This window comes from Enhydra lutris, unplaced genomic scaffold (genome assembly GCF_002288905.1).
Source record: "Enhydra lutris kenyoni isolate GAN:26980312 unplaced genomic scaffold, ASM228890v2 scaffoldscaffold44, whole genome shotgun sequence".
Classification (NCBI taxonomy): Eukaryota; Metazoa; Chordata; class Mammalia; order Carnivora; family Mustelidae; genus Enhydra; species Enhydra lutris.
This window is the reverse complement of record NW_019154128.1, coordinates 15,004,267-15,021,747: the sequence shown is the minus strand read 5'-3', so window position 1 is coordinate 15,021,747 and position 17,481 is coordinate 15,004,267. Positions and strand designations below refer to the sequence as shown.

The window sequence follows — 17,481 nt, the reverse complement described above, 5'->3', positions numbered from 1 at the left end:
TGGAGAGTATCATATGGTTCTTGTTCTTTCTTTTATTAATGTGTTGTATCACATTGGTTGATTTGCGGATGTTGAACCAACCTTGCAGCCCTGGAATAAATCCCACTTGGTCGTGGTGAATAATCCTTTTAATGTACTGTTGAATCCTATTGGCTAGTATTTTGGCGAGAATTTTTGCATCTGTGTTCATCAAGGATATTGGTCTGTAGTTCTCTTTTTCGATGGGATCCTTGTCTGGTTTTGGGATCAAGGTGATGCTGGCCTCATAAAATGAGTTTGGAAGTTTTCCTTCCATTTCTATTTTTTGGAACAGTTTCAGGAGAATAGGAATTAGTTCTTCTTTAAATGTTTGGTAGAATTCCCCCGGGAAGCCATCTGGCCCTGGGCTTTTGTTTGTTTGGAGATTTTTGATGACTGTTTCAATCTCCTTACTGGTTATGGGTCTGTTCAGGCTTTCTATTTCTTCCTGGTTCAGTTGTGGTAGTTTATATGTCTCTAGGAATGCATCCATTTCTTCCAGGTTGTCAAATTTGTTGGCGCAGAGTTGCTCATAGTATGTTCTTATAATTGTCTGTATTTCTTTGGTGTTGGTTGTGATCTCTCCTCTTTCATTCATGATTTTATTTATTTGGGTCCTATCTCTTTTCTTTTTGATAAGTCTGGCCAGGGGTTTATCAATCTTATTAATTCTTTCAAAGAACCAGCTCCTAGTTTCGTTGATTTGTTGTATCGTTTTTTTGGTTTCTATTTCATTGATTTCTGCTCTGATCTTTATGATTTCTCTTCTCCTGCTGGGTTTAGGGTTTCTTTCTTGTTCTTTCTCTAGCTCTTTTAGGTGTAGGGTTAGGTTGTGTACCTGAGACCTTTCTTGTTTCTTGAGAAAGGCTTGTACCGTTACATATTTTCCTCTCAGGACTGCCTTTGTTGTGTCCCACAGATTTCGAACCGTTGTGTTTTCATTATCATTTGTTTCCATGAATTTTTTCAATTCTTCTTTAATTTCCTGGTGGACCCTTTCATTCTTTAGAAGGATGCTGTTTAGCCTCCATGTATTTGGGTTCTTTCCAAATTTCCTCTTGTGATTGAGTTCTAGCTTCAGAGCATTGTGGTCTGAAAATATACAGGGAATGATCCAATGTTTTGATACCGGTTGAGACCTGATTTAGGACCCAGGATGTGATCTATTCCGGAGAATGTTCCATGTGCACTAGAGAAGAATGTGTATTCTGTTGCTTTGGGATGAAATGTTCTGAATATATCTGTGATGTCTATCTGGTCCAGTGTGTCATTTAAGGCCTTGATTTCCTTGTTGATCTTTTGCTTGGATGATCTGTCCATTTCAGTGAGGGGAGTGTTAAAGTCCCCTACTATTAGTGCATTATTGTTGATGTGTTTCTTTGATTTTGTTATTAATTGGTTAATATAGTTGGCTGCTCCCACGTTAGGGGCATAGATATTTAAAATTGTTAGATCTTCTTGTTGGACAGATCCTTTGAGTATGATAGAGTGTCCTTCCTCATCTCTTATTATAGTCTTTGGCTTAAAATCTAATTGATCTAAGGATTGCCACTCCTGCTTTCTTCTGATGTCCATTAGCATGGTAAATTCTTTTCCACCCCCTCACTTTAAATCTGGAGGTGTCTTCAGGTTTAAGATGAGTTTCTTGTAGGCAACATATAGATGGGTTTTGTTTTTTTATCCATTCTGATACCCTGTGTCTTTTGATTGAGGCATTTAGCCCATTAACATTCAGGGTAATTATTGAGAGATATGAATTTAGTGCCATTGTATTGCCTGTAAGGTGACTGTTACTGTATATTCTCTCTTCCTTTCTGATCTACTACTTTTAGGGTCTCTCTTTGCTTAGAGGACCCCTTTCAATATTTCCTGTAGAGCTGGTTTGGTGTTTTCAAATTCTTTCAGTTTTTGTTTGTCCTGGAAGCTTTTAATCTCTCCTTCTATTTTCAATGATAGCCTAGCTGGATATAGTATTCTTGGCTGCATGTTTTTCTCGCTTAGTGCTCTGAATATATCATGCCAGCTCTTTCTGGCCTGTGAGGTCTCTGTGGATAAGTCTGCTACCAATCTAATATTTTTACCATTGTATGTTATAGACTTCTTTTCCTGGGCTGCTTTCAGGATTTTCTCTTTGTCACTAAGACTTGTAAATTTTACTATTAGGTGACGGGGTGTGGACCTATTCTTATTGATTTTGAGGGGGGTTGTCTGAACCTCCTGGATTTTGATGCTTGTTCCCTTTGCCATATTGGGGAAATTCTCTCCAATAATTCTCTCCAATATACCTTCTGCTCCCCTCTCTCTTTCTTCTTCTTCTGGAATCCCAATTATTCTAATGTTGTTTCGTCTTATGGTGTCACTTATCTCGAATTCTCTCCTCATGGTGCAGTAGCTGTTTGTCCCTCTTTTGCTCAGCTTCTTTATTCTCTGTCATTTTGTCTTCTATATCGCTATTTCTTTCTTCTGCCTCATTTATCCTAGCAGTGAGAGCCTCCATTTTTGATTGCACCTCATTAATAGCTTTTTTTAATTTCAACTTGGTTAGATTTTAGTTCTTTTATTTCTCCAGAAAGGGCTTTTATATCTCCTGAGAGGGTTTCTCTAATATCTTCCATGCCTTTCTCGAGCCCAGCTAGAACCTTGAGAATCGTCATTCTGAACTCTAGATCTGACATATTACCAATGTCTGCATTGATTAGGTCCCTAGCCTTTGGTACTGCCTCTTGTTCTTTTTATTGTGGTGAATTTTTCCACCTTGTCATTTTGTCCAAATAAGAGTATATGAAGGAGCAAGTAAAATACTAAAAGGGTGGCAACAACCCCAGGAAAATATGCTTTAGCCAAATCAGAAGAGATCCCAAATCATGATGGGGGAGAGAAAGGGGATAAAAAGAGATTCAGAAAGAAAAAAAAAAAAGACACAATTAAGAAAACAAATAAAGAAAAAAATATAAAAAGGAAAATATATATATATATTAAACTAGTTAAAAATGTTAAAAAAAAGGGTAAAAGTTAATAAAAATTTAGCAGAAGAAGAGGAAAAAAATTGAAAAAGGAAAAAAAATTAAATTAACTGCAAGGCTAAAGAATCATGGGGAGAATGCCATGAGTTCCGTGCTTTGCTTTCTCCTCCTCTGGAATTCCGCTGCTCTCCTTGGTATTGAAACTGCTCTCCTTGGTAGGTGAACTTGGTCCTGGCTGGATTTCTTGTTGATCTTCTGGGGGAGGGGCCCGTTGTAGTGATTCTCAAGTGTCTTTGCCCCAGGCGGAGTTGCACCGCCCTTATTAGGGGCTGGGCTGAGTAATCCGCTCTGGTTTGCTTTCGGGAGCTTTTGTTCCCTGAGCGCTTTCCGTAGAGTTCCAGAGGACAGGAATTAAGATGGCGGCCTCCCGGTCTCCGGCCCGGAGGAGCCGAGAGCCCGGGGCCCCACTCCTCAGTGCGCCCTCAGAGAACAGCGCCGATTTACTCCCGTCACCCTGCCTCGGCCGTGCTCCGAGCTGACGAGCCTGCGACCGGTTCAAGGTAACCCCGAGCTTAGAACTTACTCCTCGGCTCTGTCTCTGTAGCTGGCTTCCCCGTTCTAATACCTGTAAGCTCTGCAACACTCAGACACCCCCGAGCCTTCTGTGACCCTGCGGGACCTGAGGCCACGCTGACCCTGCGTGGGCTTCACCCCGGTTAAGCCTCTGGAGCGATGTCCCTCAGCAGAACAGACTTTTAAAAGTCCTGATTTTGTGCTCCGTTGCTCCGCCGCTTGCCGGGAGCCGGCCCCTCCCCCTGCGGTCTATCTTCCCGTCGCTTTGGATTCACTTCTCCGCCAGTCCTACCTTTCAGAAAGTGGTTGATTTTCTGTTTCTAGGATTGCTGTTCTTCTTCTCTTCCATCTCCCATTGGATTTGTAGGTGTTTGCAATCTTTAGATAAGCTATCTAGCTGATCTCCTGCTACCTGAAGTAGTCTCAGCCTGCTACTTCTCCGCCATCTTGACTCCTCCCCTAGTTCATATATTCTTATCTGGATAAAATGACAAGGCAGAAAAACTCACCACAAAAAATAAAGAACAAGAGGCAGTACTGAAGGCTAGGATCTAATCAATATGGACATTGGTACTACGTCACAACTAGAGTTCAGAACAATTCTCAAGGTGCTAGCTGGGCTCGAAAAAGGCATTGAAGATATTAGAGAAACCCTTTCTGGAGTAATAAAAGAACTAAAATCAAATCAAGTTGAAATAAAAAATAAAAATAAAATATAAATATTTTATATATATAAATATAAATATAAAATAAAAATAAAAATGAAAAATAAAATAAAAAAATTAAAAAAGCTATTCATGAGGTACAAGAAAAAATGGAGGCTCTTATTACTTGGATAAATGAAGCAGAAAGGAGAATTAGCGATATTGACGACCAAATGATGGAGAATAAGGAAACTGAGCAAAAGAGAGACAACTACTGGATCATGAAGGGAGAATTCGAGAGATAAGTGATACCATAAGACAAAACAATATTAGAATAATTGGGATTCCAGAAGAAGAAGAAAGAGAGAGAGGGGCAGAAAGTATATTGGAGTGAGTCATAGTAAAGAATTTCCCTAATATGGCAAAGGGAACAAGCATCAAAATCCAGGAGGCACAGAGAAGCCCCCTCAAAATCAATAAAAATAGGCCCACACTCCATCATCTAATAGTAAAACTTACAAGTCCTAGTGACAAAGAGAAAATCCTGGAAGCTGCTCAGGACAAGAGGTCTATTACATACAATGGTAGAAATACTAGATGGTCAGCAGACTTATCCACAGAGACCTGGCAGGCCAGAAAGAATTGGCATGATATATTAAGAGCACTAAATGAGAAAAAAATGCAGCGAAGAATACTATATCCAGCTAGGCTATCACTGAAAATAGGAGAGATAAAAAGCTTCCAGGACAAACAAAAATTTAAAAAATTTGCAAACACCAAACCAGCCCTACAGGAAATATTGAAAGGGGTCCTCTAAGAAATGAGAGAGTCAAAAAGTAACGCAGTCCATAAAGGAACAGAGACAATTTACAGCGACAGTCACCTTACCAGCAATACAATGGCACCAAATTCCTATCTTGCAATAGTTACCCTGAATGTAAATGGGCTAAATGCCCCAATCAAAACACACAGGGTATCAGAATGGATAAAAAACCAAAACCCAATAATATGCTGTCTACAAGAAACTCATTTTAGACCCAAAGACACCTCCAGATTTAAAGTGAGGGGGTGGAAAACAATGTACCATGCTAATGGGCATCAAAAGAAAGCTGGGTTGGCAATCTTTTTATCAGATAAATGAGATTTTAAGCCAAAAACTATAATAAGAAATGAGGAAGGACACTCTATCTTACTTGAAGGGTCTGTCCAACAAGAAGATCTAACAATTTTAAATACCTATGCCCCTAACATGGGAGCAGCCAACTATATAAACCAATTAATAACAAAATCAAAGAAACACATCAACAATAATACAATAATAGTAGGGGACTTTAACACTCCCCTTACTGAAATGGATAGGTCATCCAAGCAAAAGTCAACAAGGAAAAAAGGCCTTAAATGACACAGTGGACCAGATGGACATCACAGATATATTCAGAACATTCTATCCCAAAGCAACAGAATACACATTCTTCTCAAGTGAAACTGGAACAGTCTCCAAAATAGATCATACCCTAGGAAACAAATCAGGTCTTAACCAGTATCAAAAGATTCGGATCATTCCCTGCACATTTTCAGACCACAATGCTTCGAAACTAGAACTCAACCACAAGAGGAAAGTTGAAAAGAACGCGAACACATGGAGGCTAAAGAGCATCCTAGTAAAGGATGAATGCGTCAACCAGGAAGTTAAAGAGAAATTTTAAAAAATTCATGGAAACAAATGAAAATGAAAACACAACTGTTTGAAATCTTAGGGACACAGTAAAGGCGGTCCTGAGAGGTAAGTATATAGCAATACAAACCTGTCTCAAGAAACAAGAAAGGTCTCAAATACACAACCTAACCCTACACTTAAAGGAGCTGGAGAAAGAACAGCAAAAAAAGGCCTAAACCCAGCAGAAGAAGAGAAATAATAAAGATCGGAACAAAAATCAATGAAATAGAAACCAAAAGAAGAGTAGAGCAGATAAACGAAACTAGGAGCTGGTTCTTTGAAAGAATGAATAAGATTGATAAACACCTAGCCAGACTTATCAAAAAGAGAAGAGAAAGGACCCAAATTAATAAAATCATGAATGAAAGAGGAGAGATCACAATCAACACCAAAGAAATACAAATAATTATAAGAACATATTTTGACCAACTATACACCAGCAAATTTGACAATCTGGAAGAAATGGATGCATTCCTAGAGACATATGAACTACCAAAACTGAACCAGGAAGACATAGATAACCTGAACAGACCCATAACCAGTAAGGAGATTGAAGCAGTCATCCAAAATCTCCCAACAAACAAGAGACCACGGCCAGATGGCTTCCCAGGGGAATTCTACCAAACATTTAAAGAAGAATTAATACCTATTCTCCTGAAGCTGTTCCAAAAAATTGAAATAGAAGGAAAACTTCCTAACTCCTTTTATGAGGCCAGCATTACCTTGATCCCAAAACCAGACAAAGACCCCACCGAAAAGGAGAATTACAGACCAATATCCTTGATGAACACAGATGCAAAAATTCTCACCAAAATACTAGCCAATTAAGATCCAACAGTACATTAAAATGGTTATTCACCATGACCAAGTGGGATTTTTCCTGGGCTGCAAGGTTGGTTCGACATCCACAAATCAATCATTGTGATACAATACATTAATAAAAGAAAGAACACGAACTGTATGATACTCTCAATAGATGCTGGAAAAGCATTTGACAAAGTACAGCATCCTTTCTTGATCAAAACTCTTCACAGTGTAGGGATAGAAGGTACATACCTCAATATCATCAAAGCCACCTATGGAAAACCCACAGCGAATATCATTCTCAATGGGGAAAAACTGAGAGCTTTTCTCCTAAGGTCAGGAACATGGCAGAGATGTCCACTATCAACACTGCTATTCAACATAGTCCTAGAAGTCCTAGCCTCAGCAATCAGACAACAAAAAGGAATAAAAGGAATCCTAATTGGCAAAGAATTCAAACTCTCCCTCTTTGCAAATGATATGATACTTTATGTGGAAAACATAAAAGAGTACATTCCAAAACTGCTAGAACTCATACAGGAATTCAGCGACGTTTCAGGATATAAAATCGATGCACAGAAATCAGTTACATTTCTATACACCAACAGAAAGACAGAAGAAAGAGAAATTAAGGAATCAATCCCATTACAATTGCACCCAAAACCATAAGATACCTAGGAATAAACCTAACCAAAGAGGCAAGGAATCTGTACTCAGAAAACTATAAAGTACTCATGAAAGAAATTGAGGAAGACACAAAGAAATGGAAAAACGTGCTATGCTCATGGATTGGAAAAATACTGTGAAAATGTCTATGCTACCTAAAGCAATCTACATGTTTAAAGCAATCCTTATCAAAATACCATCAATTTTTTTCAAAGAAATGGAACAAATAATCCTAAAATTTATATGGAACCAGAAAAGACCCCAAATAGCCAGAGGAATGTTGAAAAAGAAAGCCAAAGTTGGTGGCATCACAATTCCAGACTTCAAGCTCCATTACAAAGCTGTCATCATCAAGACTGTATGCTATTGGTACAAAAACAGACACAAAGATCAGTGGAAAAGAACAGAGAGCCCAGAAATAGACCCTCAACTCTATGGTCAACTAATCTTCGACAAAGCACGAAAGAATGTCCAGTGGAAAAAAGAGTCTCTTCAACAAATGGTGTTGGGAAAACTGGACAGCCATATGCAGAAAAATGAAACTGGACCATTTCCTTACACCACACACAAAAATATACTCAAAATGGAGGAAAGACCTCAATTTGAGATAGGAATCCATCAAAATCTTTGAGAAGAACACAGGCAGCAACTTCTTCGACCTCAGCCGCAGCAACATCTTCCTAGGAACATTGCCAAAGGCAAGGGAAGCAAGAGCAAAAATGAACTATTGGGACTTCATCAAGATTAAAAGCTTTTGCACAGCAAAGGAAACAGTCAACAAAACCAAAAGACAACTGACAGAATGAGAGAAGATATTTACAAATGACATATCAGATAAAGGGTTAGTATCCAAAATCTATAAAGAACTTATCAAACTCAACACCCAAAGAACAAATAATCCAATCAAGAAATGGGCAGAAGACATGAACAGACATTTCTGCAAAGAAGACATCCAGATGGCCAACAGACACATGAAAAAGTGCTCAACATCACTCAGCATCACGGAAATAGAAATCAAAACAACGAGATACCACCTCACACCAGCCATAATGGCTAAAATTAACAAGTAAGGAAATGACAGATGTTGGAGAGAATGCGGAGAAAGAGGAACCCTCCTACACTCTTGGTAGGAATGCAAGCTGGTGCAGCCACTCTGGAAAACAACATGGAGGTTCCTCACAAAGTTGAAAATAGAGCTATTCTATGACCAGCAATTGCACTACTGAGTGTATATCCTAAAGATACAAACGTGGTGCTCCGATGGGGCACGTGCACCCAATGTTTATAGCAGCAATGTCCATAATAGCCAAACTATGGAAAGAACCTAGATGTCCACCAACAGATGAATGGATAAAGAAGATGTGGTATATATTTACAATGGAATACTATGCAGCCATCAAAAGAAATGAAACCTTGCCATTTGCAATGATGTGGATGGAACCAGGGGGTATTATACTGAGCGAAATAAGTCAATCAGAGAAAGACAATTATCATATGATCTCCCTGATACGAGGAATTTGAGAGGCAGAGTGGGGGGTTTAGAGGGAAGGGAAGGAAAAAATGAAACAAGATGGGATCGGGAGGGAGACAAACCATAAGAGACTCTTAATCTCATGCAACAAATGGAGGATTGCTGAGGGGAGGAGGGTGTGGAGAGGGTGTATGGGTTATGGACATTGGGGAGGGCATGTGATAAGGTGAGTGCTGTGAAGTGTGTAAGCCTGATGATTCACAAACTCGTACCCCTGGGGCAAATAATACATTATATGTTAATAAAAATAATAAAAAAAAACTAAAATGATTTCAAATTTAAAAGGTTAAAAAAAACACACACCAAAAAACTCCTTCAACATTTGGGCATCAGATATGTAGCTCAGATGGTAAATAGTACAACTCTTCTCTCTGAGCCTCATCTCAATAGTATTGTTGACAAGCCCACTGTTCAGGGAATGTTGAAAAGATGGTAGAAAAGCTAGGAGAAAGCCAGACTGAGAATCACAGGAAAGACAGTTAGGAGTTAATGCCTCCTGGTCCAGGAGCCTTGGGCCAGACCCTACCCCCAACTACTAGGCAGACTCTGTCCCAGCCTGTGCTCCTCTGACCTGAGTACTGGCTATGCCTCCTTGAGGAACTACCACTTCGACACCAGCACATGGCAGTGTCGGAACACCTGAGTGGTTAGTCCTGAATTCACTGGGTTGATTCCTGAGCCAAGCAAGTCAAAAGAATATAGAGAAATCTGGTCATCTTGAAAATAAATTTTCCACATTCAGTAAGCAAGAAAGAGACCTTCAGTGAAGATTTTTGAAGAGAACAGAATCACACTTTGAGTTTTAGCCATTTAGATGGCTGGTTCTATTCATTAGTGATTTTTGTATAAAGCAGCACCCATTAATGTTTTTATCTAATGATATTATGTATATAATATCTTGTCATAACAAACCCTAAATTAGTGGGCTCTGAATTAACTATTACATATGGTCTGTAAAAGGAGGGAGCATTTATCTCAAGTAACTTCACTGGTTAATCCTGGAAATGTATCAAATTGAGTATGAATTGAATATTCTTTCCCAGGGTAAGGTAGCCAGTTAGATCAAGATCTTATAGGCATCATTATTTCTTATAGAATATACTTCTTCATTCTCCCATTTTTTAAAAAACCAATCCCAAGGGAACTCTGGTACACCCCAATGACAGCACAAGCAATTTTCAATATTCAAGAAGACCCACTAGTGTCCATTCGTGGCTCCTTGTCAAATCTGGGACCTTTTTTTTTTTTTTTAAGATTTTATTTATTTGACACAGAGAGAGAGATCACAAGTAGGCAGAGAGGCAGGCTGAGAAAGAGGGGGAAGCAGGCTCCATGCTGAGCAGAGAGTCGGATGTGGGGCTTGATCCCAGGACCCTGAGATCATGACCTGAGCCAAAGGCAGAAGCTTGACCCTCTGAGCCACCCAGGTGCCCCAAATCTGGGACTTAATTTAAACTCAGGTACTGAACTATTTTAAAGATGTCTGTGATCAACATCTGACTTTTTGAGAAGAGCCCTTAGTTTCAATTTTAGCATATCTCAAGTATCTGGAATGCTATATGGTTCTGGAAAAGTAACTTTTAAAAAAATTAAGAAAAGTTCAAGACAAGAAAAAAATTTAAGGAAAGGAAATTCCTTCCTAGTAGTCTGTGTAAATGCTAAGAGGGGTAGCTTTAAAGTTCTCCAAGTAAAAGGCAGGCCTGAAGAATGTATTTCACTTTCTCAATGTATCTTGCTGCTGCCCTCTCTCTCTAGCTTCTCGCCAGAACACTGGTGTGTTTCCACCAGTTAACTACTTTGGAACAAAATCCATAGTTAAAAATAGCTGCAATACACTATTTGAAACAATAATGAGGTTTCAGAAAGATCAAATCTGAAGGTCTAGTACAAAAAAAAATAAATTTTGAAATTTTTCTTCATAAAGGGACTAAGATCTGAGCCAAGGGCAGCTCTGGAAAAGGTGTGTTATGAACAAAGTCTTATCTAAATGTTAAGATAGTGACTCATGAGTTTAGATTAATGTGACCATTGTAAAGAAAATGAGTGTGTGAAACCCTGCCATCTTGACACCCAGAGCCCTTTGTCAAGAATTTCCATGGCATGGGGCACCTGGGTGGCTCAGTGGGTTAAAGCCTCTGCCTTCGGCTCTGGTTGTGATCCCAGGGTCCTGGGATCGAGCCCCACGTTGCGCTCTCTGCTCAGCAGGGAGCCTGCTTCCTCCTCTCTCCCTGCCTGCCTCTCTGCCCACTTGTGGTCTTTGTCTGTCAAATAAATAAATAAAATCTTAAAAAAAAAAAAAAAAGAATTTCCATGGCATGATTAACTCAGTAGGTGATCAAGTCAGGCTTCTTTCCCCAGACCCAGCCTCCATCTTTCTTACCTGAATGTCTCTAACCCAGGACTGAGCCCCTCGTAAATTATCTTCATTGACTTCAACAAGTTTTTCCTGCCAAGCAACTGCTTGGGCATCAAACTGCACAAAATTGAATTTCCTTTTATATTTCAGCTGTTCCTGTAAGAGAATTATTATTTAACCATAACACCACTCAGATGTAAGATAAAGTTAGGACAGGTCATAGTTTGATAAATTTTAATCATGATGATATCTATTTTCAGTTCTGGAAGCTAAAAATTACATTTTAAAGAGAAAATCTTTTCTAATACAAAAAACATTTAAACAAAATTTACACAGTTTGGAGTACACCTTTACAAATGTATATATGTATGAATATGTTATATATGTCACACACATGCATAAGTTTTTCTATACAATATAACATTAAATGTTGTTGTCTTTAATAGTAGCATTGATGGTATACCACATACTTCCACTAAATGGAACCTGTTTAAGGAAGAGAAATCCAAAATGGTGTCATCACTTCACTAATCATGTTTCGTGAAGGCTTTATTTGGTTACACATCTATTCACTTGCCTTCTATCAGCCCATATTTCTCCAACAGAGGTTTATCAAATTAAAACCTGTATTTTGGCCTTGTGAACATCCTCCACAATGATCTTCTGTGGTAACACTCCCATCAACACCATTAATTAGTGACAGCACCAGGGTACCCATCTGGAGGTGTGGGGAATCGGAGTGAGGAAAGCAGTCTGCTTCAGGTCACACCGTTCAGAGGCAGCACAGATGGAGTAAGACCTGGAAGCTCTTAACCGCCAGCCTGCACTCCTTCCACACATCACTTTTTTGGGGCCACTGCATGCAACACCACTAATAAATACTGGAGATTAAAATAAAAATGCTGTGGTGACAGAGCATCTGGGAAACAATGGAGATGTGTGCACACCACAGGTTTCAGGACAGAGGAAACGTGAAGCAGTGGACACTGAAACTCCCTTAGCAACCCATAGGTTATAGAAAGGACCATGCTGCAGGACGGGTCTGCTTGCAAAGAACTGATGATTCTCTAAGTGGCAAAAGGGAGCTTTTCTTTAAAGGGGCTCTCCTGTGGATGTCTGGGTGACGATCTCACCTGTGCACCTCTCATAACCAGTGCAGGTGAAGGCTGCTGTGGATGTGTTCATGACACAAAGGTCCCCAAACCCATGCACCTGACAGCCCCATCTAACCTCTATAAACTGGATGATCTTGTCCTTCACCAAGTCCAGTTTGCTCTTCATTGAGTGAGATGTATCAATGAGGACATAGATGCAATCACTGGGTACTTTTCCAAAGAGGAATTGACTTCTATCCTGTAGCCACTTAATCCTACGCAAGAAAAAGGTTGGAAGTGAATTTTTAGAGCCTGCGGGCAGTATCGGCATCTTCCTAAGAACCTAATAATACATCTATAGAGGTCAAGCTGTGCTATATTGCCTATGCACAATCTTCTGTGAGTGGATTACTCACTTGGAGGGTTTTCTGCAGAAAATCCTATATTTGGGCTGGCTCCCTGATCACCAGCCGCCTCTACTTCTCCATCATCAATCCAAAACAGCTAGGAAAATCAACAGGACAGAAAAATAAATCCAATACTGGGTTCCAAAGCCAAAAGTAAACTACTTCCTGTCATCTGATAGTTTAAATCCCTCAGCTATGACTTCAGACCATTTGTTCTTTTAACTCTGCTGACTACAGTCAAGTTAGTCATGTCAGCACATTCCTGAAACTTCACTGACGCTTTTGGACAATATCAAGCAACCCCAGATCCCTCTAATAACTAAGCATCAGACAGTTGTATGAGCAGGACTACTTCTGTGATTGGGACTGAGGCGCCCACAACAGGATGTAAATTAAGTTCACATCCTCAGCCAAGATCAGGAGGAGGGGGCAGGGCAAATGAAAAAAAATATTTGAAACTGACTTCAGAGTTGACCAAGGCTAGGCAACTACAATTTATAGGGCAAAATACTGAAGGAGAGGTTGCTGTATAGAAGCAGAGAGAGTGGAGAGGGATGGAGAAAGAGAGTAAAAAAGGGGGAAGAGAATGGGCTCTGGCCATCTGCAGAGAGAGCCCTAAAGATTTTGGCTAAGTAATCATCAGGGCATGCATGTGAAGAAACTCTGAAAGCTAAGGAACAAATCACCATAACAGTAAGTAGATCAACACCTCAGAGTTAACACAGGGTTACTTCATGTTCCAAACAACCAGAGTGGGAAACCTCCTTAATACATGGGACATTAAGTCCTCATAGGGATACTGCTTTAGTAGTAGAACCAAATTAGCCCTGGACTAAAGGCTGCCCTAGACCTTACTAGCTCTTAAAAGTAAGCCCCAGTGATTCCAAGAAACATAACTGCATCATAGGACATGTATTTTAAAATACAGCAAAACTCAGTACCCAAGAACTTCAAATTCAAAATGTCTGCATTCCAGTAAAAAATTACCAGCCATGTAAAGAAGCAGGAAAATATGACCCATAACCAGAAGAAAAACAGATCAACAGAAAAAGACCCTAAAATAACACAAATGCTGGAATTAGTAGAAAGGGATGTTACACAGCTATTATAAACACAATCCGTATGTTCAGCAAAGTAAAGTATAAGCAGAACAAGGACAGAAATGGAAAATACAGAGATGCACAATTACCAAAATGAAAAATACACTACATGGTATTAACAGACACTACACTAGCAGATCAGGGAACCTTAAGACAGACATTGTAATAGGAAGCAATTTAAAATGAAACACAGAGGAAAAAAAGCCTTAAAAATAAACCACAGAGAATAAGCAACACATGGAACAATAGCAAGGAGTCCAACATATATATAGATAGAAAAGACGGAAGAAGAAAGACGGACACAGAAAAAATATTTGGAGAAATATGGCCAAATGTTTCCAATTTTGGTAAAACAATAAACCCATATATACAAGCTCAAAGAACCTAAACAGAAGAAAAATGAAAAAATAAAAACCACCAACGCATACCATGATATATAATTTGAAATCCAACAATAAAGATAAAAAAAGCATCCAGAGACAACATAAAAATAATAGTTTTCATCACAAATCAAGCAAGCCAAAGGACAATGAAGAAATATTTTCAAAGTACTGAAATTATAAAACTGTAAACCCACAATTCTATATAAAGCAAAACAAAAAAACTCTTTCAAAACAGGAAGTAAATTAGAGTCAGACTAAAACACCTGAGGTAATTCATTACCAACAGACCTCCATTAGGATCTATACAAAACAATAAAGAGCCGCAGAAATATCAAATATGTGGACAAATACAAAATACACTAATTCTCATTTTAAGTCTATTTATATGACAGTTGATTGTTTATAATGTATTATGGGTTTATCGCATATGGAAATAAAGTGTAGGACAACAAAAGAAAAGACAGAAGAGGCAATGGAAGTTGTAAGATTTTTATGATACAGATGAAGTGAAATATTATTTGAAAGTAGACTGTGGCAAGTTAAAGATATACTATAAATGTTAAAGCTATCATACACACAACAAAACAAAACAAAACAAAGAGAGAGAGTTTATAAGCTAACAGACAAGATTAAATGCAATCATAAAAAATGCTCCAACAAAAGAAGGTAGAAGAGTACAAAGGTAACAAAGAATAGGTAAGACAAAAAACAAATAGCAAGATCTTAGATTTAAATCCAACCAAATAAATAATCACATTAAATGGAAATGATCTTTTTTTTTTAAAGATTTTATTTTTTTTATTTGACAGAGAAAGAGAGAGTGGGAGGGGCAGAGGGAGAAGCAGACTCCCTGCCGAGCAGGGAGACCAATGCGGGGCTTGCTCCCAGGACCCTGGGATCATGACCAGAGCTGAAAGTAGATGCTTAATCGACTGAGCCACCCAAGCGCCCCAATGGAAATGATCTTAATACTCCAATCAAAAGGCAGAGATTAGAAACAGCTATTATCAAAATGACAAGATATAATAAGTGTTGGCCAGGATGTGGAGAAAAGGGAACCCCTCATGCATGTTGGTGAGAATGTAAATTGGTACAGCTACTGTGGAAAAGAGTATGGAGGTTTCTCAAAAACTAAAAATAGAAGGGGCGCCTGGGTGGCACAGTTGGCTAAGCATCCAACTCTTGGTTTTCGCTCAGGTCATGATCTCAGGGTCATGAAATCAAGCCCTATGTCGGACTCCATGCTCAGCATGGAGTCTGCCTGAGATTCTCTCTCTTTCTTTCTCTGTCCCTCATGCTTGTGCATGCTCTCTTTAAAATAAATAAACAAATAAATATTAAGAAAAAAATAGAAAAACCACACAATCCAGAATTCTGTTTCTGGGTACTTATCCAAAAAAGAAAACACTAACTCGAAAAGATATACGCACCCCTGTTTGTTTACTGCAGCATTATTTACAATAGCCAATATAGGGAAACAACCCAAGTATCCATTAATAGATGAATGGATAAAGAAGATGTGACATAACTATATATATAATTCAGCCATAAGAAAGAATGAAATCTTGCCATTTTCAACACATGAACCTTGAAGGCAATATACTAAGTGAGGTAAGTCAGAGAAAGACATCATCTTTCTTATATGTGGGATCTAAAGCAAATAAAATGAAAACAAAAAATGAGTTCATAGATACAAAGAACAAGCAGATTGGTGGTTGCAAGAGGCAAGTTGGGGAAAAATGGCTGAAGAGGACCAAACGATAAAAAGAAACAAATGAAAACAAACCCAACAGGGGCTTGGGGAATAAATGGTAGCTTTTAGAATATTTTATCTCTAGTATTTAAAATTTTGTGATGATGTATCCTGGATGGGTCTTTATTACCCACTTCCTAGACATTCCTGGCAACTTTCTTTTGGTTTGGAAACACTGGTCTTACGAGATCTCCCCTTCCTTTTTTGTATGTCCATAAGCTATCTATTTGTATGTATGCATGTATGCTAACGTCAACCCTAGAATGCTTGTGTTCTGCTTTTTGAAAGACTGCCTCCATCTTCCAACTTTTCACTGAATAGGTTTTTTTTTAAAGATTTTATTTATTTATTTTTTTTTCGGGGGGGGGGGGCACAAGCAGAGGGAGCAGCAGGTGGGAGAGGCAAGCTTCCCACTGAGCAAGGAGCCTGATATGGGACTCAATCCCAGGACTCTGGGATCATAACCTGAGCTGAAGACAGATGCTTAGCCAACGAAGCCACCCAGGTGAATACACTATTCAGTATACACTGAATAGTGTATTCTGGCTATCATGTTCTGAAGAGCTCTTAAAATTCTTAATATCTATCATCTCTATCTATCTGTCTACATAACAGTCTTTTCCAACTTGAGTGTGGTATTCTCGATCTTTCTGAGAAGATTAATAGGTTAGTTTCCTCCAGTGTTGTTTTTTTTTTTAACTCCCTACATTATCTTTGTTTGCTTGTCTATTTATTTGTTTCTGAGAACCATATGGAGTTTTAAAAAAAAGGCAGAGGTGGTCAGATTGGGTTTACAAAACAATACCCATATATCTATATCTATCTATATATATATATATTCTGTCTATAAGAAACCTATTTCAATATAAGACACAACAAACAGGTAAAGATTTTTAAAAAATGGAAAAAAGATAAAACATGCACAAAATGATCAAAAGCAAGTTGTAGTGGCTCTATTGATGTTGGACAAAGCAGATTTCAGGACAAGGAATACTGCCAGAGATAAAAAGGGACATTTTAGGAGGTGCTTCATCAAGAGGACATGATAACCCTAAATGTCATGCAGCTAGTAATAGAGTTAAAAATTACATGAAGGAAGAAAAATGACAGAATGGAAAAAAGAATGGGCAAATCCACAACCACAGCTAGAGATTTTAAACACTCTTTTCTCAACAATTTGTAGAACAATTCAACAAGAAATCAGTAATAATATAGAAGACTGAAACAAACTATCAGCCAACTTCAACTGAGATATTTATAGTACACTCCACCCAACAAAAGCAGAACGTGTAGCTTTTCTTCATATTCTGGGTCACAAAACAGGTCTCTATAAGAATTGAAATAATATGGTATCTCTCTGTCCATAGAGAAATGAAAAGCTATCAGGAAAATCAACAAGTACTTGAAGAGTAAACATATTTATTTATTTTTTTTAATTTTATTTTTTATAAACATATATTTTTATCCCCAGG

The 17,481-nt window shown here is 38.5% G+C and overlaps 1 protein-coding gene across 1 annotated transcript in view; it reads right to left on the bottom strand.

The window, feature by feature from the left end:
* LOC111155902 (von Willebrand factor A domain containing 3B) overlaps positions 1–17,481 on the bottom strand; it is a 214,990-nt gene that overhangs the window by 110,845 nt on the left and 86,664 nt on the right. The window contains exons 10-11 of the mRNA XM_022516368.1: positions 12,503–12,641; positions 11,297–11,428 (exon numbers count right to left, since the gene is read on the bottom strand). Coding sequence (XP_022372076.1) covers positions 11,297–11,428; positions 12,503–12,641 — 271 coding nt within the window. The remainder of the gene's footprint in view (positions 1–11,296; positions 11,429–12,502; positions 12,642–17,481) is intronic.